Genomic DNA, 24,953 nt, shown 5'->3' with positions numbered 1-24,953 from the left:
CATAACATTGAAGGTTGTACAATGTAACAGCAATATTTAGACTTATGGATGCCCTCGTTAGATAAAATACGGAGCGGTTCTGTATTTCAACTGAAAGAATAAACGTTTTGTTTTTGAAATGATAGTTTCCGGATTTGACCATATTAATGACCTAAGGCTCGTATTTCTGTGTGTTATTATATTATAATTAAGTCTATGATTTGATAGAGCAGTCTGACTGAGCGGTGGTAGGCAGCAGCTCGTAAGCATTCATTCAAACAGCACTTTACTGCGTTTGCCAGCAGCTCTTCGAAATGCTTGAAGCATTGCGCTGTTTATGACTTCAAGCCTGTCAACTCCTGAGAAAAGGCTGGCAATCTATTAGAACACCCAATAGTCAAAGGTATATGAAATACAAATGGTATATATACAGTGCCTTGCGAAAGTATTCGGCCCCAACAAAGCAAAACGTTATGTTTGGCGTAAAAGCAACACAGCTCATCACTCTGAACAAACCATACCCACTGTCAAACATGGTGGTGGCAACATCATGGTTTGGGCCTGCTTTTCTTCAGCAGGGACAGGGAAGATGGTTAAAATTGATGGGAAGATGGATGGAGCCAAATACAGGACCATTCTGGAAGAAAACCTGATGGAATCTGCAAAAGACCTGAGACTGGGATGGAGATTTGTCTTCCAACAAGACAATGATCCAAAACATAAAGCAAAATCTAAAATGGAATGGTTCAAAAATAAACATATCCAGGTGTTAGAATGGCCAAGTCAAAGTCCAGACCTGAATTTCGAGGCGGCAGGGTAGCCTAGTGGTTAGAGTGTTGGCCTAGTAACCAGAAGGTTGCGAGTTCAAACCCCCGAGCTGACAAGGTACCAATCTGTCGTTCTCCCCCTGAAAAAAAATCCAATCAAGAATCTGTGGAACGAACTGAAAACTGCTGTTCACAAATGCTCTCCATCCAACCTCACTGAGCTTGAGCTATTTTGCAAGGAGGAATGGGAAAAAATTTCAGTCTCTCGATGTGCAAAACTGATAGAGACATACCCCAAGCGACTTACAGCTGTAATCGCAGCAAAAGGTGGTGCTACAAGGTATTAACTTAAGGGGGCTGAATAATTTCGCACGCCCAATTTTTCAGTTTTTGATTTGTTAAAAAAGTTTGAAATATCCAATAAATGTCATTTCACTTCATGATTGTGTCCCACTTGTTGTTGATTCTTCACAAAAAAATACAGTTTTATATCTCTATGTTTGAAGTATTTAGTCAGCCACCAATTATGCAAGTTCTCCCACTTAAAAAGATGAGAGAGGCCTGTAATTTTCATCATAGGTACCCTTCAACTATGACAGACAAAATTAGGAAGAAAAATCCAGATAATCACATTGTAGGATTTGTAATAAATTTATTTGCAAATTATGGTGGAAAATAAGTAAATGCAACGCTGCTGGGTTTTTCATGCTCAACAGTTACCCGTGTGTATCAAGACTGGTCAACCACCCAAAGGACATCCAGCCAACTTGAAACAACTGTCGGAAGCATTGGAGTCAACGTGGGTCAGCATCCCTGTGGAACGCTTTCGACACCTTGTAGTCCGTGCCCCCGACGAATCGAGGCTGTTCTGAGGGCAAAAATTGGTGCAACTCACTATTTGCGGACCGCGGTACACCATTTGAGTATGGCTTCTATATGGCTAAGTGGAGGAGCCCCATACTAGGGAGTGAGAGCATGTTCACATACACACACAAGCACACACACACACACACACAGGCACACACACTTGCTCTTCACAGCCCTGTATGCTTCCACTAGGAGGGGAGGAACTGAGGATGACGACACAACAACAAAAGGGACACAGGTTTTTCAGACAGAATTCCCTCTCTGGCCATTTTAATAACTGTCAGATCTTCTCCATCACCAAAAGCTAAACTGTCAGCCAAGGAGTGCCACTGTCAAATCAATTGATTTGGTGCTCACTGGAGCAACGTGATGATGAACTCATTAAATGTTACTCGTCCGTAGCAGCCGTTGAGGGATTCCTATTGATTTTATCACAATTTTTAACGGTCATCCATTACGGGATTCATAATAGTAAGAGTGGCTCATTATTTTGCAGTGAAGCATTATTAAATCGAACTAATGGAGAGATCATGATCTGGCATAGCCTATGTGACGCGCACACACACACACATACACGCGCGCACCCCTTCTGTCCTTGGCCTTGTGTTTAGTGGAGCTGTTCTAAAAGTGCCCACTTCAGCTCCTTAGTGTGGCGGACCTGGGCTCTGGGCCAAGAGCTCACAGTGGCAGAGAGAACTGCAAGATGACTGCTTTCCTGCACAAAGCCCCTGCTGCGTTCACATTTGTTTCCACTGGCCACCCAGCAGCCAAGCTGCCCATTATACTCCTCCTCATCTTCATTCACTGTAGCCCTGAGGAGATGACGCTAGATACATCACTGACACTGGGATCTGAACCAATCACAGAGCAGGTCAGTGACATAGAAAAGAGGACAAAAGACCGCCCTCCTGTAATGAGGAGGTGGAAAGGTAGATGGAGTGAGGTTAGGGTTACTGGTTAGGAGTAGGAGTAGGGTGAACAGAGGGATGAATATTAAATAGTGGGGCAGATTATATCCAGAAAAGGTAGTGAACACTATGAATAAAGGGACGAACAAAGAGGGGAGCAGAATAGAGTTTGCAATGGAAGGACCGGATAAGAGGTCAACGGTTGAGGGACGGAAGGCCAGGTTAGAAGCGGTCTGGTCAGTGTTGCAGGCAGCGATGATGGAGTATGCCACCATAGCCGGCTGGCTGTGCCCCACATTCTGAGCGTCGGTGTGAGAGCCAGTGAGCCGAGCCGCCAACGGCTTCCCCTGCCTCGCCGTTAGACATTTGGCCTTTGTGTGACAGTCCTTAGCGCTGTCTTTCCAAGGTTGGCCCACAGCCCAGTGACTCAGCCTTTGGAGAAATATTACCCTCCTTGGCCACCGGGGGAACTGTTTGTTTGTTTCGATTCTTCACAACATTAAAAAAGGGACAAATGCCAACACCAAGGGACTGGCCCAATCATACTATCCTTGCCAAGTAAGAAAAAAAAGACAAGCCTAGTCCTAAATAGATAAACGATTGCACAGTATTGCTCACATACTTTTGCATATCATGTCCTCCTTTCCAACAATAGTGATTCAGCAGATAGACTATTATTTTTTTATTTACTTGACATTTACTTCTTAGAATTCAGAGTAACAGTTTTTTTTGTAACGTCTGCATAGTCACATGTTCAAAAGAGATGGTAATTTTCCTTTAACTAGGTACACAATCAATATATACTTTACGTAAATTAAATGTACTGCCTCTTAAATAGCCATCCCTATGAGCCTTATTCTGGGAAACAAAATAAAGCATCAGTTTTTTGCTGTGGATTCTCCAAACCTCTATTATTCTGTGAAAACAAGAAGATGGGGAAACCACAGCGCAATTACAAAGTAAATATGCACAGCAGTATATATAAAGCATTCGTAAAGTATTCAGACCCCTTGACTTTACATTTTGTTACGTTACAGCCTTATTCTAAAAATGATTACATATTCCCCCCCTCAATCTACTTTACAATACCCCATGATGACAAAGCGAAAACCGGTTTAGACATTTTTGCACATTTATTAAAAATAAAAAACAGAAATACCTTATTTACATAAGTATTCAGACCCTTAGCTGTGCGACAGGTGCATCCTGTTTCCATTGATCATCCTTGACAAGTTTCTACGACTTGATTGGAGTCCACCTGTGGTAAATTCAATTGTTTGGTCATGATTTGGAAAGGCACACACCTGTCTATAGAAGGTCCTACAGTTAACAGTGCATGTGGGTGCAAAAACAAAGCCATGAGGTCACAGGAATTGTCCGTAGAGCTCCGAGACAGGATTGTGTTGAGGCACAGATCTAGGGAAAAGTACCAAAACATTTCTGCAGCATTGAAGGTCCCCAAGAACACAGTCACCTCCATCATTCTTAAATGGAAGAAGTTTGGCGAAACTGAGCAATCAGGGGAGAAGGGCCTTGGTCAGGGAGGTGAACAAGAACCCGATGGTCACTCTGACAGAGCTCCATAGTTCCTCTGTTGTGACAGGAGCACCTTCCAGAAGGACAACCATCTCTGCAGCAATCCACAAATCAGGCCTTTATCGTAGAGTGGCCAGACGGAAGCCACTTCTCAGTAAAAATGCACATGACAGCCCACTTGGAGTTTGCCAAAAGGCACCTAAAGTACTATGACCATGAGAAACAAGATTCTCTGGTCTAATGAAACCAGGATTGAGCTCTTTAGCCTGATTTAAAAAATAAATACAATTATTTCACATTATTATTTAACCAGGTAGGCCAGTTGAGAAGTTCTCATTTACAACTGCAACCTAGTCAAGGTAAAGCAAAGCAGTGCGACAAAAACAACAACAAGCGTCACGTCAAGAGGAAACCTGGCACCATCCCTACGGTGAAGCATGGTGGTGGCAGCATAATGCTGTGGGGATATTTTTCAGCGGCAGGGACTGGGAGACTAGTCAGGATGAGGGAAAGATGAACAGAGCAAAGTACAGAGAGATCCTTAATGAAAACCTGCTCCAGAGCGCTAAGGACCTCAGACTGGTGCGAAGGTCCACCTTCCAACAGGACACCGACCCTAAGAACACAGCCAAGACAACACAACAAAGGATTTGGGACAACTCTCAATGTCTCTGAGTAGCCTAGCCAGAGCCCGAACTTTAACCCGATCAAACATCTCTGGAGAGATCTGAAAATAGCTGTGCAGCGACTCTCCCCATCCAACCTGACAGAGCTTGAGCGGATCTACAGCGAAGAATGGGAGAAACTCACCAAATACAGGCATTCCAAGCTTGTAGCGTCATACCCAAGAAGATGGTTGTAATCCCTGCCAAAGGTGCCACAACAAAGTACTAAGTAAAGGGTCTGAATACTTATGGAAATGGAATATTTCAGGTTTTTGCAAACATTTCTAAAAATCCAGTTTTTCCTTTGTCATTATGGGATATTGTGTGTATTGATTGACGAGGGAAAAAACTATTTAATCCATTTTAGAACAAGGCTGTAATGTAACAAAATGTGGAAGAAGTGAAGGACTCTGAATACATTCCGAAAGCACTGTAAGCCTCCTCTACACTGGCTGCAAAACAACAACAAAAATCAATTCAGACACAAAGAGAAGGAGGACCAGGACAGAGACAAGGCAACCATTCTTCAGAGGCTTGTGCTTATCATGAAAGTATAAAGCTTGATGAAAAAAAAAAGCACTTGCTGGATGTTTCATAAATCAGTGGCTTGTTCCGAGAGAGCCCTCGTCTGGGACACAACGCTAAATGGGGTCGCTCTTCAGATGACTCCGATCTCCTTTGTTGTGAATCATCTCTCACATAAACGTCAAGGACGTCTCCTTTTAACTAGCACTGCTTGACAGTTCTTTTGATAATAAGGCCTTTCAACCCAAAAAAAATGACATCAAATGTGACGTCGGCTTCGACTGCAACAACACTTGAGAATATAAGGGAACAGCTCGGCCAAGCAATAGAGAAACGGCAGTCTGGAATTTCTGGACATGTCTGCTAATCATGCAGGATGCTAATCCATATAGCCTATACGTGGCAGTGATAATTAGCTGCACCGCTAAAAGCTTTTCCTCATAGGTTCCTCTGTGGCTGGCTACAGGGCATCCTGGCCCAATCATTGGGTGGATGTGGTGGTGTGCTGTTCCCAGCCTCAGTCCCCTGGGGGGCTAGCTGCTGGTTAATAATTCAGGCAATCCATTAGGGCTGTGACGATACCACAATCACAATATTTTGTTCCATGGCAAAAATGAAAACACATAGCAGACCCAACTCTTTGGTCCTTTAAAAACCTGTTGTATGTAAAATAGGTCATGCATAGCTTGGAAAATACATTAAAGGTGACTCTGGATGACAACACGCTGATGATTGTTTCCGACATGAGGGCTGTTTTCCTAAAGAAGTTCAATCTGCTTTGTGTTTTATATCCGTGCCACGATACTAACGAGTATTGGGACACTGGTATCGTCCCGGGCCCTACAATCCATACAGCACAGCCGCTAAGGACAAGACTGTCACTGGGGCTGGGACTGCAGGGTCTGACAGCAAGGATCCTGGTGTTGGGGGATTTTTATATATTTAAGTATGAAGTGTAGAATCACGGAAGAGGCAGAACAACGACATAAAGGCAAAATAAGAAGTTATTTACATTGCCTAGGAGCAAGAGTTTGACAGCTAGAACAAATAAAGTCATAAAAGCAGGGGTTATAGCAAGAATAATTAACTGCACCGCCCTCAACCTCAAGGCTCTCCAGAGGGTGGTGCAGTCTGTACAGCGCATCACCGGGGGCAAACTACCCCTACATCACCCGATGTCACAGGAAGGCCAAAAAGATCACCAAGGACAACAACCCGAGCCACTGCCTGTTCACCCCGCTATCATCCAGAAGGCGAGGGCTGTACAGGTGCATCAAAGCTGGGACCGAGAGACTGAAGAACTATCTCAAATCCATCAGATTGTTAAATAGCCATCACTAACATTGAGTGGCTGCTGCCAACATACAGACTCAAATCTCTAGCCACTATAATAATTGAAAATTGGATGTAATAAATGTATCACTAGTCACTTTAAATGTTTACATACCCTACATTACTCATCTCATATGTATATACTGTATTCTATATCATCTATGCATCTTGCCTATGCCGTTCGGCAATCGCTCATCCATATATTTATATGTACATATTCTTATTCATCCCTTTACACTTGTGTGTATTAGGTTGTTGTTGTGAAATTGTTAGATATTACTGCACTGTCGGATCTAGAAGCAACAAGAATTTCGCTAAACTCGCATTAAGATCTGCTATCCATGTGTATGTGACCGATACAATTTGATTTGAATAAACTCCACGACTGAAACTTAAAAGTGGCAATATGTAACGTTTCGGGCAACCCGACCAAATTCACATATACATTTGAGTTAAAGATCCAAGGCCGGCGCCAGAACAAATCAGTTGAAAGGTCATTTGATTTCTATAGGCGGGCACATTTCCCCCCCTTTTGCAATACATTTATCTGTAGGTGTGTTATAGTAAAGACCAAAGGTAGCTCGGGAGTTTTAAGTTTGGGGAAGCTTACAATTTAGCCTACTACTTCCAACTTGCTGCGAGCCACTTCTGCTTATTTTTATATGCACACATTAATGGAACAGTTTCATTTCAATAATAATATTTTCATTGGTCAAAATTATCGTCACGTGGATAATCATAAAAATCCGGAAATAAATGATTAAAGTCAAAAGCTAAAATTCAACTAATGCCAGTGCGCCAGCATTTGCCATATAAACATATTGACAAACCATGATCCATTGGCAGCTAAAGAAATGAGCGCATGGAACTCAGAGATAGCCTATAGGCTAATGCAGCAGTAGGCCTATAATATCTGAATGATAATTCAGGTTCATTCAATCGCATTAAAAAAAGAAGAAGACAAAACTGCATGTATGAACTACACATTGACACATCCATCCCAAAGCAGTCAAAGTTCCGGAACATGTCTTTTAAGTCGATCTCAGATCGATTGCCTGGGGCCAATTTAACCTCCCCCTTCATGTAAGAAAGAGGATAAATTTTGTACATGTATAAAACTGCAAGTTTGAACAATTCCAGTCCCCCACAGGATAATTTTTTATGTAGGACTGAGAAGCTCTTTTTAAAAAGGACATTCTTCTCCCCAAAAAAAGGAAAAAAAATGATGCTGACACCAACTGAAATATAATTTCCACCTCTAGAAATTAGCCCAATAACATATTCGTACAAAAATGTTACTAAACAAATAAATAACATATTGGACCATGCATATAGCCTATGCATGGTCTACATTATCAGATGTGCTATTAGCAACAAGCATTATCACCTGTAGCCCAACTAATGCAGCATAGTGGCTATAACAAATATACATGGGCTGAAGCATGGGGTTTGCCCATCTGCATTTACCCCATTGGACCCAACATCCTGATTGTTATTCCTCTGAATATATTAAGTATTATTCAGTCAAACAAAAACAAAAAATTGGTGCAATTGGGGGGGGGGTAGAGAAATAAATGGAAAACTTGCACCCCCCCTTTTTTTTAAAACAAAGGCTAAAACAGCTTTAAAATACATTTGCCCGGAAGTGCTTTCTAAAGTATCGACTGCTTGTCAGAATAACTATGGCTCCCGAGAGGAATATTTCCCAAGCAATGAAAACACAACAAGCTGACTAGGTAAATAGGTCAACTATTCTCCTTTGGGGTTGTCTGATTTTGTTAAGACTAAAATTACATGGCCAAAAAATGGGAGCACAGGAAAGTTACATCCTGCGTTATATAGTATAGGCATTGCATTACTTTGCACGCGGCTAGAGCAGGCGGCACTCCGCTGTTTGCGTTAAGCGCTGCTGTGCTGCTCATTATATATGATTTTATCCCCGTCATCTGAACATCAGCAACAATCATGCATGTCAGTTCAGTGCACATAGCTTAAAAGTGAATATAAAATATTTGAGAACACATTTATTTGGGAATACATTTTGTAGAACAGACATGCTTCTGTATTAGGCTGTGATCTCCATACCCAAACTTAACCCTCCTGCATAAAAGGATACATCATATCTGAAGATGGAGGCCTGACTTCCGTTTCTAACCCTTCAATCTATCAGCATGCTAGATGCTACTTTATTATGGTATTTCAGCATTGGTGGGCACTGGGGCTAAGACAGCGGAGGCCCAGTCATGGCGAGCTGTGCCCACATAAGAATGGAGCTTCAGCAGGTAATTAGCCCGAGTTACCTTCGCTTAGTGTAGCCGACACTGCAGGAGACACTAAGGGGTAAGGTCACACTCACAGGGAAATGATGGGTACAGCTACCATCTGCCAGAGGGACACTCTGTGTAGCTTCGCTGAGGGAGATGAACTTGAAGATGTGGTAGTGGCTTCTTTCTCACCCCACAGCTATGGAAATTAATCACTTACACTTACAGCACACTGACCAGTAAGCTCTTTATAGTGATTTTTTAAATTATTTTTTCCTCTGGGGGGGGATGACTTTTTATCCCCAATTTCATGATAACCAATTGGTAGTTACAGTCTTGTCAAATCGCTGCAACTCCCGAACGGACTCGGAGAGGTGAAGGTCAAGTGCCATGCATCCTCCAAAACACGACCCTGACAAGCCGCACTGCTTCTTGATGCACTGCTTGCTTAACCCGGAAACCAACCGCACCAACGTGTCTGAGGAAACACCGTACGGCTGGCGACGAAAGTCAGCGTGCATGCACCTGGCTGCCACAAGGAGTCGCTAGAGTGCGATGGGACAAGGACATCCCACCAGCCCAAACCCTCCCTTAATACAGGTGACGCCGGGCCAATTGTGCGCCACCTCAAGGGTCTCCCAGTCGCGGCCGGCTGCGACACAGCCCGGAATTAAACCCAGATCTGTAGTGACGCCTCTAGCACTGCAATGTAGGGCCTAATACCACTGCACCACTCGGGAGGCCCCTTCATAGTTATTTCTGCTTTACAAATGAGTAAAGCAAGTGGTTGAATCAATGGCCAAATATCCTTTGATCTAGAGTGTGTAGATCATAAATCTGAAGGATAAAAACAGTGTTCATATCGAGGGATACGTTGGAACATGCCAAACGTCACTGGCATTCAACTTCCTAAAGAATTTGTTAAGCTCAGGAATGCCATCTACCCTATGGCAAACCAACGCATTAAGCAGCGGGACTTATTCATGGGACTTTACTGCTCTGTTCACCGCTTCCTAGCGAGATTTCTCCCAGTCTGAGATTAAAGCAAACCTTTTCCACTTGAAAGTATTTTTTTGTTGTTGGCGTTCCTCATTCCCTCACTTCCACTCCCTGTCTGTCAAGAGAGGAAATGATGAGTCAGGCAGGGCCTGAGACTCGAGGATTAGCTTGAAGAGCCTCTTCTGTAACCGGCAGGTAAAGCATTCTGGCACCGACATGACTCACTCGAGCGGTTGGCTTTCACTGATAAGACAGTTTTCCCTTCTGCTCCCTCCGTCCCCTTACGTTCCTGTCCCTATTGTGGTGGAGCAAATTAACACTGCGTGATGGTAAAGAGGGGAGTCGTGCGATGAAATTTGAGCTCGGCCAGACTGACGGCAATACTTTTGTTCTGCTCTGCCCACTGTGCACAGACGTCAATTCAACGTCTATTCCACGTTGGTTCAACAATCATTTCATTGCAATGATGTGGAAACAATGCTGATTCAACCAGTGTGTGCCCAGTGGGTGGTGGCTCAGAGCCGAGTCAAAGAAAGACGGGAACATAAGAGCACATTTCCACTCGACTCCTCTGATTCTACAGACAACACTAGTGACAGACTTCTCTCTACTACAGTATGAAAAGAGGACAGAGGCTCAAGACATTGAGGACCACAGTGATAGCAGACAGAACCCCAGCTGTGACACACTGAAACTGGTGACTCGAGACAGAGGGCTTGGTGACATTGAGACTTGGCCAGTGTAGACGGACACTTTGGTGATAAGTGAGAGGAATGAAAGTAAGACACTGAACTGAAGCTTTCGTGACAATTTGACTCAGCGATTGAGGCTAAAGTGTTAGCGGTAGAAGCTGGAAAGCTTTGGTAGCAATGTCCTGGGAGGGAGACATCCACAACAGGGGTCTTTTCAACAGGTCTCCTTGAGCCATGTAAACATTCAAAACCACACAACTGACTGTGTGGTAACAGAAGTTAGAAGAGGTATTCTGCACTTCGTAATAATGGCCCATTCACTTCTTCTAAAGAGGCCAATATGTTAACTGTCAAAAACATAAGATAAAATGGTGCTTTGTATAAATGCCAGGTCATAGGAGGGAATTAATAGCATATCAAGACCTAAATATGTTTGGCTTCTTTCTCTAGGTGTAAACAGCTGGATGTACTTCAATATAACCTAACCCATGGCTTCTGGTGATAGTACAGAGACAAAGCTCATCAGCTCTTGCCCCATATGCAGATGAATAATGATCCAAGCACTACTTAGCTGATAGAACAGTAACCTTTAAAAAATAAAAAAAATAAACACCTCACCTCTGACTGTAATGTTAGTGAATATTTCACGACCGTCGCTCATATTTGATAGGTGAATCTGTCAGTGGGGGAGACAGCTGCAGACGTTTGAATCTTTAAACAGAGAAAACTGTCCGACCGGGTTTAGGCAGACAAGGTGTTGCAGAGTAGGGTTGAATGGTATACCATATATACCATATCCCGGGGTATTTTGAAATCCCATCAGTATGATTTTTCAATGCTGTTAATACTTTCATTTTATACACTGCTCAAAAAAATAAAGGGAACACTTAAACAACACAATGTAACTCCAAGTCAATCACACTTCTGTGAAATCAAACTGTCCACTTAGGAAGCAACATTGATTGACAATAATTTCACATGCTGTTGTGCAAATGGAATAGACCACAGGTGGAAATTATAGGCAATTAGCAAGACACCCCCAATAAAGGAGTGGTTCTGCAGGTGGTGACTACAGACCACTTCTCAGTTCCTATGCTTCCTGGCTGATGTTTTGGTCACTTTTGAATGCTGGCGGTGCTTTCACTCTAGTGGTAGCATGAGACGGAGTCTACAACCCACACAAGTGGCTCAGGTAGTGCAGCTCATCCAGGATGGTATATCAATGCGAGCTGTGGCAAGAAGGTTTGCTGTGTCTGTCAGCGTAGTGTCCAGAGCATGGAGGTGCTACCAGGAGACAGGTCAGTGCATCAGGAGACGTGGAGGAGGCCGTAGGAGGGCAACAACCCAGCAGCAGGTCCGCTACCTCCGCCTTTGTGCAAGGAGGAGCAGGAGGAGCACTGCCAGAGCCCTGCAAAATGACCTCCAGCAGGCCACAAATGTGCATGTGTCTGCTCAGACTCCATGAGGGTGGTATGAGGGCCCGACGTCCACAGGTGGGGGTTGTGCTTACAGCCCAACACCGTGCAGGACGTTTGGCATTTGCCAGAGAACACCAAGATTGGCAAATTCGCCACTGGCGCCCTGTGCTCTTCACAGATGAAAGCAGGTTCACACTCGGCACATGTGACAGATGTGACAGTCTAGTGACGCCGTGGAGAACGTTTTGCTGCCTGCAACATCCTCCAGCATGACCGGTTTGGCGGTGGGTCAGTCATGGTGTGGGGTGGCATTTCTTTGGGGGGCCGCACAGCCCTCCATGTGCTCGCCAGAGGTAGCCTGACTGCCATTAGGTACCGAGATGAGATCCTCAGACCCCTTGTGAGACCATATGCTGATGAGGTTGGCCCTGGGTTCCTCCTAATGCAAGACAATGCTAGACCTCATGTGGCTGGAGTGTGTCAGCAGTTCCTGCAAGAGGAAGGCATTGATGCTATGGACTGGCCCGCCTGTTCCCCAGACCTGAATCCAATTGAGCACATCTGGGACATCATGTCTCGCTCCATCCATCAACGCCACGTTGCACCACAGACTGTCCAGGAGTAGGCGGACTCCAAATCCAAAGAGTGACTCCAAATCCAGACCTCCATGGGTTGATACATTTGATTTCCATTGATAATTTTTGTGTGATTTTGTTGTCAGCACATTCAACTATGTAAAGAAAAAAGTATTTAATACAAATATTTCATTCATTCAGATCTAGGATGTGTTATTTTAGTGTTCCCTTTATTTTTCTGAGCAGTGTATATTAGTACTTTTTAAACAAATACCTGCAACCAACTTGTGCACTAGGTAATAGATAAAGCATCTCGCATTCATCATTTCGCATGTCATTTTTTCATTATGAAGCTTACCGGAACTAGTTAAACGAAACAGCTGTTTGAGCCAGTCAGGTATGTTTGTTTACAAAGAAGCACAACGAGCAAAAATGGGAGCTTCGTGAGGTGAGTCACTTCTGCAGCACAATTTAAGTGAGGTTATCAAGTTACACTTGTATGAAATTTACAAATGTTTGCCAGCTATATATCTTATTAAGTTAACCATCTAAGACGTGCCAAATAAATTCTCTCCAGCTGGGTTTCGTTAACTTGCTAGTCTTAGCTAAGTGGCTACGGTTAACTTGCAAGTTCAAGCTTCATGGGAACAGCAACAATCCCCTTCTGGATTAAGATCCCTGCTGTTTATGTTGTGTGTTAAGTAAACAGCATTTTGCGATACTTGCATACATTTATGTGCTGGGTTGACTGTCTTAGTAGTAAATGTTTGCATGGGCTCGTTAGCATTTCCCTAGCACCCGCTATGGGGATTCCTTAGTACTAGTTAGCATTATGGTAGCATTTTGGTAAGTTGTATTTTTGGCAGGGGTTTTACACCTGAAAAGAAAAATAGCGCTCCTTGTTTCACTACAGGTAATACGGTCTATATAAAAAAAATATATAAAAATAAAATATAAACTCTACACCACCTTTACTCCACACACTTCCCTCACCCTCCATTTGGCAAATCTGACCATAACTCCAACCTCCTGATTCCTGCTTACCAGCTAAAACAGGAAGTACCAGTGACTCACTCAATACGGAAGTGGTCAGATGATGCAGATGGTAAGCTACAGGACTGTTTTGCTAACACAGACTGGAATATGTTCCGGGATTCTTCTGATGGCATTGAGGAGTACACCACATCAGTCACTGGCTTCATCAATAAGTGCATCCATGACGTCGTCCCCACACTGACCGTACGTACATACCCCAAACAGAAGCCATGGATTACAGGCAACAACCAGACTGAGCTAAAGGGTAGAACTGCCGCTTTCAAGGAGCAGGACTCTAACCCGGGCACTTATAAGAAATCCTGCTATGCCCTCTGATGAACCATCAAACAGGCAAAGCATCAATAGAGGTCTAAGATTGAATAGTAATACACTGGCTCCGTCGCTCGTCGGGTGAGGCAGGGCTTGCAAACTATTTGCGGACTACAAAGGGAAGTACAGACGCGAGTTGACCAGTGACACGAGCCTAACAGAAGAGCTAAATTACTTCTATGCTCGCGTCGAGGCAGGCAACACTGAAGCATGCATGAGAGCACCAGCTGTTCCGGAAGACTGTGTGATCACGCTCTCTATAGCCGATGTAAGACCTTTAAACAGATCAACATTTACAAAATCGCAGAGCCTGACAGATTACCAAGACGTGTACTCTGAGCATACGCTGACCAACTGGCAAGTGTCTTCACTGACATTTTCAACCTGTCCCTGACCGGGTCTGTAATACCAACATGTTTCAAGCAGACCAGCATAGTCCCTGTGGCCATGAACACCAAGGTAACCTGCCTAAATGACTACCGACCCGTAGCACTCACGTCTGAAGCCATGAAGTGCTGACCATGGCTCATATCAACATTATTATCCCAGAAACCATAGACCGACTCCAATTTCCATAACGCCCCTACAGATCAGACACTTTAACGCTTATTTTTCTTAAAATTGCATTGTTGGGGGCCTCCCGAGTGGCGCAGTGGTCTAAAGCACAGCATCACAGTGCTAGCTGTGCCACTAGAGATCCTGGTCCGAGTCCAGGCTGCGACCGGGAGACCCATGGGGCGGCGCACAATTGGCCCAGCACTGTCCGGGTTAGGGGAGGGTTTGGCCAGCAGGGATGTTCTTGTCCCATCGCGCAATAGTGACTCCTGTGGAAGACCGGGGGCAATGCACGCTGAGCACAGGTCGCCAGGTGCACGGTGTTTCCTCCACAACATTGGTGCGACTAGCTTCCTTGGTTAAGCGGGCATTGTGTCAAGAAGCAGTGCGGCTTGGCCAATTTATTGGCTGGGTTGTGTTTCGGAGGACGCACTGTTCTCGACCTTCGCCTCTCCCGAGTCCGTACGGGAGTTGTAGCGATGGGACAAGACTGTAACTACCAATTGGATAAACAAAAAAAACAAATTTGGGGAGCAAAAGAAAAAGTATATATATAAAAATAAAAACTGCATTGTTGGTCAAAGGCTTGTAAGTAAGCATTTCACTGTATTCGACGCATGTGACAAATATAAATTGATTTGATCACTTGGAGACGAGTTTCCCGATGTGGCCTGCCCATCAGACAGGCAATAGTCCTTGTTGGGAAGACACACTGAAATAAGTCAGACAAACACAAACACAACACATGCTTGCCAAATCCATGTGGACCCGTTTTAATCCAATTAAAGTGAAAAGAGCCAGTGGAATGAATGGAGCAATGATAAACGCTCGCATGCGTCATACTAGGACAGACACAGATGCTTGCAATAGGAACCAGCCAGGGAACAGCAGACAGGAACCCCAGGAGGGACTGAGGGAATTTGCCATAAAGTCAGTCACTGTACATACCGCACATAACCACCTAGTTGCCCTCATGGGGTTATGGGAAGAAACAATGGAAAAAGACTGGTCCCGAGATGATGTGAAACTACCTTGAAAAGGTCAATTTGGTCTCTGGATAACACACTTTAGCATTTCCTGGAAGCATCACAAAAGGAGGAAAAACCTTCTGCAAACCTGATACAGTGCGTTCAGAAAGTATTCACACCCCTTGACTTTTTCTAAATGTTGGGACGGTGGGATTCAAATCTAATTAAGTTTCATTTTTTTAGTCAACAATCTACACGAAATACTCTACTGTCAAAATGGAAGAAAAAGTCTAATATTTGTAAAAAAAAACACAAAAAAACATGTTTTAAGTATAAAAGTATAAAACGAATATATCTTGATTACATAAGTATTCAACCCCCTGAGGCAATATATTAGAATCACCTTTGGCAGTGATTACAGCTGTGAGTCTTTCTGGGTAAGTCTCTAAGACCTTTGCGCACACTTGGATTGTAGAATAGTTGCACATTATTTTATTTTTTTAATTCTTCAAGCTCTGTCAAGTTGGTTGTTGATCATTGCTAGACAGCCATTTTAAAGTCTTCCCATAGATTTTCAAACCGAAAACTGTAATTAGGCCACTCAGGAACATCCAATGTCGTCTTGGTAAGCAACTCCAGTGTATATTTGTGACCCACCGCTTCGATTATGTAGCAACATTTGAAAAGTTTTTTTTTTTTTACATTGGATAAAAGTAGAGACTCAGAGCTACAAAATGTATATCATACACTGCAGTTGAGGACCTACTGGAGAGTTATTCTTGGTCTATACCCATTCAGAATCTTTCACAACCTCTTAAGGATTCACATGTGGAGGCCATGTGCTAAACAGAGTGAATAATGCAGTGTAGTAGACAACAAAAGATTTCAAGACTAAAAGTAATGAAAGTAGTAGCCTTGGCCTATATCCTAATCTGACATTGTTATAATATGTTATAAAGATTTTATAATTATTAGCTGATGCTTACACAGACCCCATCTAAATGGATGGGTCATGTGAAATAAATGCTATAATCTACTCCATGCCAGCTAAGTGGATGGGTCACTTATTGTCTAGACATGTACACGTTCATGAAATACAATAGATGGCCAAAATCACCCACAGACACACCTGGCTAACTTTAGATTTTTTATAGCTACAGTATTTTTTGTCCTGTTGTTGTGTCAATGTGCAGCAATGTTGTTGAGAGCAGTAGCAACACTTTTACAAATCTCCATGGCTAACGTTATATCTTTCAAAAGAGCAGCAGTGGAAAGGATTATCTACACATACTGAGCAGACATGTTATGGACAAAAGCGTGTTATATAGCAGACCAATCCGAACTCATCTCTTGGCATGCCCAGCCCATCCATTATATCAGCCAATCATGGCTAGTGGGAAGGTTCCTGTCTTTTTCCGTAGCTAAACCAAATAGGCTCGTAATTTAACAATTGTATTTGTATTTACAGATGGCATACAAGTTTGTTATTAAGGCACATGAAAGTTCACATGTTCCAGGAGGCATTTCTGCCAAAAAGCACATTCTGATAAAATTAATACATTTAAACTTTCAAATGCCTCACTGTAAAGTAGTGATGTGCGACATATGGCCATCCTCCAGAAACAAGTCACATTTGGCCTTGTTTCAGGTAATTGTTCTGCTGAAAAGTGAATTTGTCTCCCAGTTCTGTTGGAAAGCAGACAACCAGGGTTTCCTCTAGGATTTTGCTTGAACTTAGCTCTATTCTGTTTATTTTTATCCTAAAAAAACTCCCTAGTTCTTGCCGATGACAAGCATACATACCCATAACATGATGCAGCCACCACCATTGCTTGAACATATCAAGAGTGGTACACAGTGATGTGTTTGATTTGCCCCAAACATAACACTTTGTATTCAGGAAATATAGTTCATTTCTATGCCACATATTTTCATATTTATTTTTGGGCCATATTGCAAACAGGATACATTTTTTTGAATATTTTTTTATTCTGTAGAGACTTTCTTCTTTGACTCTGTCATTTAGGTTAGTATTGTGGAATAACTACAATGTTGTTGATCCATCCTCAGTTCTCCTATCACAGCCATGCAACTCTGTAACTCTTTTAAAAAGTCACCATTGGCCTCATGGTGAAATCCCAGAGCTGTTTCCTTCCTCTCTGAGTTAGAGAGGACGCCTGTATCTTTGTAGTGACTTTGTAGTGACTGGTATTTTTTTACCCATCTACCAATATGTGTCCTTCTTTGTGGATGAATCTGTGTTTGAAATTCGCAGCTCGATTGAGGGACCTTACAGATAATTGTATGTGTGGGGTACAGAGATGAGGTAGTCATTGACTCAAGACACTTCAGCTTAAAAAAGTAAATTAATCTGTAAACATTTCTAAAAATATAATTCCACTTTGACATTATGGGGGGGGGGGGGGTATTGTGTGTAGACCAGTGACACAAAATTTCAATTTAATAAATTTAAAAAAAATCAGGCTGTAACACAAGATGTGGAAAAGGTCAAGGGGTGTGAATACTTCCTGAAGGCTTACGTTTCTGTAGAGACCTGTTACCATCATAGACCCAGGCAAAAAAACAACAACCATTGAATGCATAGCTAGTTTAAGTGTTTAGTTTATGTGTGGGTTGCTTTCTTAAGCAAGCCTAAATCTGTGATTAAAGCGAAGTGAAGAATACTGATTTAGTACACGGACCCTTCCCATGACCAATGAGTCACTGCTGGGAGAAGCTGAATTAAAAGAAATAGACAAAGACGGGACAGTTTGCCAATTTTCAGGGGCTGGAAAGAAACAGCCAGAGAAAGAGCCCAGTGTGTTACAGGAGGACACTAGAACTACTTTTCGGGGACTAAACCCTCGACATGAATCAGCAAATTTAAGCTGAGCTGTTGTTTTTATATTTCATCCTCTGCCACGGCTCAGCTAGGCTTGCCTAACCTCGTTAGACTCATGCAGAAATGTGTATGTGTGTGGGGTGAACGAGAGGGCGACGGTGCGCTCCAAGCATCATTATACATTGCTCCTCAAAGCCATGTTGTTAGAGGATCTGTGTGTGTGTGAGTGAGTGCGTTGTGTGTGTTGTGTGTCTACGCAGACCCTCTTTGCTACAAAAAGCAGTGTTACGTGAGCATGTGTGGTGAGATGTGCATGCATGTGTGTATATGAACTCAGCTGACTGAGGCTCGAGTCTGATTGGTGATGGAGACAGAGGATTGTTGCTATGGAGATGCCCCTGAACACAGTGTAAAAGGGTCTCCTGAAACAATAAAGGGGTTCAAATCAAATCTTATTTGTCACATGCGCCGAATACAACAGGTGTAGTAGACCTTACCGTGAAATACTTACTTACAAGCCCTGAACCAACAATGCAGTTCAAGAAGTAGAGCAGGTTACCTTAGCATTCTTGGGCACAGGGACTATGGTGGTCTGCTTAAAACATGTAGGTACTACAGACTCGGTCAGAGAGAGGTTTAAAATGTCAGTAAAGACACTTGCCAGTTGGTCCACGCATGCTTTGAGTACACGTCAGAGCCGGTGTATTAGGTTTCGATCTTAGCCCTGTATTGACGCTTTGCCTGTTTGTTGGTTCATCTGGGAGCATAGCGGGATTTCTTGTGAACGTCTGGATTAGTGTCCCGCTCCTCGAAAGCGGCAGCTCTAGCCTTTAGCTCGGTGTGGATGTTGCCTGTAATCCATGGCTTCTGGTTGGAATATGTACATACGGTCACTGTGGGAACGACGGCGTTGATGCACTTATTGATGAAGCCGGTGACTGAGGTGGTATACTACTTAATGCCATTGGATGAATCCAGGAACATATTCCAGTCTGTGCTAGCGAAACAGTCCTGTAGCGTAGCATCTGATCACTTCCGTATTAAGCGAGTCACTGGTACTTCCTGTTTTAGTTTTTTCTTTTAAGCAGGAATCAGGAGGATAGAATCATGGTCAAATTTGCAAAATGGAGGGCGAGGGAGAGCTTTGTTATGCGTCTCTGTGTGTGGAGTAAAGGTGGTCTATAATTTTTTTCTCCTCTGGTTGCATGTGACATGATGGTAGAAATTAGGTCAAACGGATTTAAGTTTGCCTACATTAAAGTCACTGGTCACTATGAGAGCTTCTGAGTGAGCATTTTCTTGTTTGCTTATGGCCTTATACAGCTCGTTGAGTAAAGTCTTAGTGCCAGTATCGGTTTGTGGTGGTAAATAGACAGCTACTAATAATATAGATGAGAACTCTCTTGGTAGATAGTGTGGTCTACAGCTTATCATGAGGTATTCTACCTCAGGCGAGCAATACCTCGAGACCTCTTTAATATTAAACACCGTGCAACAGCAGTTATTGACAAACTGACACACAACCCGCTCCTTGTCTTACCAGAAGTAGCTGCTCTGTCCTCATTCTTACAAAGGCACTCTGCCCTCCTCCCCCTTTTTCGATGATTTGATGACGGGGATTTGGGCCTTGTCTCAACAAAACAGTATATCCTTCGCGTTGGACTCATTAAATAAAAATCTTTGTCCAGTTCAAAGTGAGTAATCGCTGTTCTTATGTCCAAAAGCTATTTTCCATCATAAATAGCAGCAACATTAAGTACAACATGAGTTACAAACAATGCGAAAAAACAAACAAAATAGCACAGTTGGTTATCAGTATCTAATGATGCAAACCGACACTGACAAAGCTATTATTATTGGGGTGGCAGGTAGCCTAGTGGTTAGAGCGTTGGATTAGTAACCGGAAGGTTGCAAGATCGAATCCCCGAGCTAACAAGGTAAAAATCTGTCTTTCTTCCACCGAACAAGGCAGTTAACCAACTGTTCCTAGGCCGTCATTGAAAATAAGAATTTGTTCTTAACTGACTTGCCTAGTTAAATAGAGGTAAAATCAAAGATTACGGACACCACAGTCATCCAAAATTCCACAACCGTCACCGCCCTACCTATAAGACCTCTCCAAGAGATACTACAGTTTGACTTAACTGAGGGGCAGCAGCGGAGTAAGTATTGACAAGCTCAGACAATAGTAGTGAGAGATGAATGAGCTAGAAAAGGCCAACACTGAATAAATAATGACATCCATTGTAAGGACATTTGATAAGTCTTCAGAAAATCAATAACCAACAACCGGACTTGATTCCCCCGGTGACTCAGCAATAACATCAATACACCGGAGGTGGAAGCCGATAGCAGCTCCACTGTTCTCCTTCCCGGAGAGCTGACATTCAAACCTATGAGCGGGAATGAAAAAGAAAGAAACATGTCTTTTCCCGTAGCTCCTCTGAAGGCAGTAGACTAATCACAGAAAGTTGGAGCCACCTGTTTCAATTATCATGAGCTAAAAGGCAAAAACTGGTTATTCAAACTAGCTTGTCCTTTCACATTATTGACTAGCTAGGCCTATATCCTCAATCATTCAAAACTCAGACTCAAAGAGTGGCATAATCGAGGTGGGGAAATATTCAATGAAAGCACATCCTGCCCACATGACCAAAACATCAGGACTCTTTCAAACAGCAAGCTGTTTCTGAAACCATGCTTCATCCGGTTTCACATTCACTTCCTTCTTGAAAAATGACCGGGCCTCTAACGCTAACCCCCTAAGCTAACAAGATGTTTAATGAGACTGGCGAATCCTTCAAGGTTTTATAGACTACAACACCATTAATTACACTAGGCGGTCGGTCAGTTTGCAGGGAGGACTCTGCCATCTGCGCAGCGGCGGCCATCTGTTAGTGGACGGCAGGTACCGACAGAGGTCAAACAACAGAGCCAGGTGTAGCGAGTGTTCGCAAACTAAGGCGACAGCATGGAATCAACAGTTGTCTAGCCTGGGAGCCCTCCAAAGTATTTGTTACTTTGGTCCCAGCTCTCTGCAGGCCATTCACCAAGTCCCCCCGTGTGGTTCTGGGATTTTTGCTCACCGTTCTTGTGATAATTTTGACCCCACGGGGTGAGATCTTGCGTGGAGCCCCAGATCGAGGGAGATTATCAGTGGTCTTGTATGTCTTCCATTTCCTAATAATTGCTCCCACAGTTGATTTTTTCAAACCAAGCTGCTTACCTATTGCAGATTCAGTCTTCCCAGCCTGGTGCAGGTCTACAATTTTGTTTCTGCTGTTCTTTGACAGCTCTTTGGTCTTGACCATAGTGGAGTTTGGAGTGTGACTGTTTGAGGTTGTGGACAGGTCTCTTTTATACTGATAACAAGTTCAAACAGGTGCCATTAATACAGGTAACGAGTGGAGGACAGAGGAGCCTCTCAAAGAAGAAGTTACAGGTCTGTGAGAGCCAGAAATCTTGCTTGTTTGTTGGTGACCAAATACTTATTTTCCACCATAATTTGCAAATAAACTCATTAAAAATCCTACAATGTGATTTTCTGGATTTTTTTTTCTCATTTTGTCTGTCATAGTTGAAGTGTACCTATGATGAAAATTACAGGCCTCTCTCATCTTTTTAAGTGGGAGAACTTGCACAATTGGTGGCTGAATAAATACGTTTTTGCCCATCTGTACGAGCTTCCCCAACAACCCGGTGAGAGAGTTTGTGTCTGGGTCACTCCATGGGTGTAATCAACTTGGCACACCGATCCAATCAGCTTTTCCTCAAATTCGGCACATAGAGTTGAAGAGGGAGGTACTAAGAGGCAGGATTGTCAGATGTCAAATCCAGCTTAAGTGGATTTTGGATATCATATTGGATATAAAACATTAAAGTGGAACTATGATTAGATCAAATTTGGTGGTGGAACAATAGTTTTGATTGGATAATATTTTACCAGATTTAATGATACTGCAATATTGTCAGTGCATGTAAAAATATTTTATTGAAAAGGCTTGAATATGACATAATAGTCTACAGTAAATCTGTATAGGGAAGCGGCAGGTGTTGGATTTAGAGTGGATCTGAGTGCTCTGAGAATTGCCACACTAAAAATAACAAAACACCCTTAGGATACCACTCAAAGACAACACACAACACCTATCACAATGTTGTGATTTGCACAACAAAGCTATCTGTCCTTTATTCTCACTCTTTCTGCTCCCGGTAACAGCAGTCCCTGTGTAATACAAGCCCTAGTGTTACAGAGCATGGCCAATTTCTCTCCTTGCTGCCCATCAACAGGCCTGACCAGTCGGGCCCTCTCGCCAAGATGCAGTGGACTGAGGAGTGAAGTGTTGGCTCTTACCTGCGCTCTCTGTGTGGAGGTGGCAGATGCTGCTGGCGCGTAATGAAGGTGGTGCCCCACACAGGACTGCTGTGGCTGTTCCTAAGCCAGCCCATAGGAGGCGACGACGGGTACGGGGTGCTCCGGAAGCCGTGGTCCGACTCGGTCTCCGCGGTGAGAGAGGAGGCAGAACTCCCCATCCTCCTTTTGCAGTCTACTTGGGGTTCTCACCCTTTGAACCCGCAAAATGTGCGGGATGGGGAGGAGCGGAGTGACAGTGCCTTGTGTCTCAATCTCAGGCTTACAGTTTAAGGGTGGGGGATGGGGGAAACTAGGGCTGGGTGAAAACCCTGCTCATGTGTTCTCAGTCCTGACACATTTCCAACTGGCACAATTCGAAAAACAAGCCCCATTTCAAAAAGGGATGGATTTCATCCTGTGAAGTGAGTCCAAGTGTGCTTGAAGATGGCTATATCCCCAAAAAAATCTAATAGAAAGGCAATAATGAGGAAATCAAAGCGAGGGTATTCAAAAAACAAGTGAAACACGACGTTTCAAACTCCAGATCAGGGTGGATTTCCCACAGCGAGGAGGAAGTGCTCAATACAAACTGTAATTGCTTGCCTCGGGCACTGATTCCAATTTGACACTTTCACCAGGAAATAACTCACACTCCTCTCTTCTCTGTAGTGGGTACCAATTTTTCCTCTGTCGTAGACTTGTAGGCCTCTTAACTAACTCTCTGGGCCATGTTGTCTGGAGTGTCATTCAACTATTCCTTCTGCACTATTTGCAGTGTTCTTCCCTCGCGTATGCAGTCTCATGCCTGATCCATCATGCTTGAATCCTTTGTCACACACAGACACAGGCAGTGGAAGGAGCACACACAAACATGACCGGGTCCTCCGTCAATCGACATCTCTGAGATAATATGGCACAGTTGAGGCACTGGAATGTTTTTTTGTTTGTTGACAAAAAAGGAATCAAACATTTTTACCAAAAAAATTAACTGAAAAGTGACTGGCAGAGGTCTGGGGCATTGGTTTTTGGTTTTGCTTAAGCCAGAATTAATTAATGTCAAATTAAAGGACAAACCATGACATGGATAACAAACCAAGTGATTTTGCTATTGTCAAATAGGAGGTTATTTTTGTTATTTATTTATATGGCTTTGAATAAGCTTTTAAATCAAAAGAAAATCTGAATACACTAAACCAATAAGTCCTTTAATTTTGTATTATTTTTTACTGTAATGTTTATCTGAGAAGCACAGTCTCAGTCTACTGTCTCAGTTGACTTGTTGTCCCGAGTGATTCTCTGTGTGCAGGCGCTGCTGGCACACTGACTGAAGCTCTGGTATCCAAAGCTCATCTTTCACATTTCGACACTTGCCCACAGCTGCTAAATCGGATTACCCAGAATTTTGCTCAAATCACCCCGTTGCATTTCTTAGTGGCTGAAATGTGGGATACTGAGTGCTTACAAAATGTCGCACTCTTCACAACTAGGCTACTCTGACTGAGGTATTGTCCCGAATAGCTATTATAACATGAAAACAAACATGAACTTCGGGAACTGAAATTGAACAAAACCCAAACAACGTGTACGCAGGCCTACATAAAGCGCAGGGAAGAACACGAACAACACATAATGAAATATGTCTAATGTTCCTAGGCAGTCCCAATCCAAAGAGAAGTTCTACTAAATATTCGACACGTGCGACCTTTATAGCGGAGTGTCCCGTTATGGTCTGCAGTCCTTTTGCCGGTGCGTCCACCGTACGAAACGCGAGATGATCCCGGTTCCGTCCCGCAGTCTGGGTAGCCTATTCCTAGCTTTATTTTTAGTCTGATCCCATCGATGATGCGGCGGTCTGGTGGTTCATTTGTATACAGTAGGCTTTATGTGTGCCAACCTGTCATAGCGAGGAGGCTAACTATGCCGGGGAACTACGATGGTGCATTCCGGTGCAATGAAGGCGTGAAGTCTAATTATATGCACATGCATTTTTTATTCCCATGGAGACAAAAACTGTAGCCTGCCTGGTGCCTCTAACACGCGAATACAATACCACACTTAATTTATTCAGTCTCACGTATATTCATTATCGACATAAAAAGCTATGTAAAGGCTCACAGCCTATCACTATCAAATGAGCTGCGCCAATAGTGAAGATGAAACATATTTCATTCATGCCAATACAGTCTTGCTTTTACAATGTAGTTAACTACAATGTAAAGCGTCGCCTACAAAGGCATTTAACAATGTATCGAATTACCGTCAGTGGCAGGACTGCAAAACAGAGGCGAATTCAGAATAAACCATGTAGGCTACAGTTGTAGCAATCTGCCAGTTTCCAGTGA

General features: G+C 43.2%; 1 protein-coding gene across 1 annotated transcript in view; it reads right to left on the bottom strand.

Moving 5' to 3' along the window:
- capn15 (calpain 15) overlaps positions 1-24,753 on the bottom strand; it is a 70,313-nt gene extending 45,560 nt beyond the window's left edge. Inside the window, 1 exon segment of the mRNA XM_064923818.1 lies at positions 22,612-24,753. Coding sequence (XP_064779890.1) covers positions 22,612-22,790 — 179 coding nt within the window. The 5' untranslated portion in view covers positions 22,791-24,753.
- Positions 24,754-24,953: the final 200 nt, after the last annotated feature.

Source organism: Oncorhynchus masou, chromosome 18 (genome assembly GCF_036934945.1).
Source record: "Oncorhynchus masou masou isolate Uvic2021 chromosome 18, UVic_Omas_1.1, whole genome shotgun sequence".
In the NCBI taxonomy this organism is placed as follows: Eukaryota; Metazoa; Chordata; class Actinopteri; order Salmoniformes; family Salmonidae; genus Oncorhynchus; species Oncorhynchus masou.
Note: the sequence above shows the minus strand (reverse complement) of the source record. Positions and strands in the feature narration are given on the sequence as shown.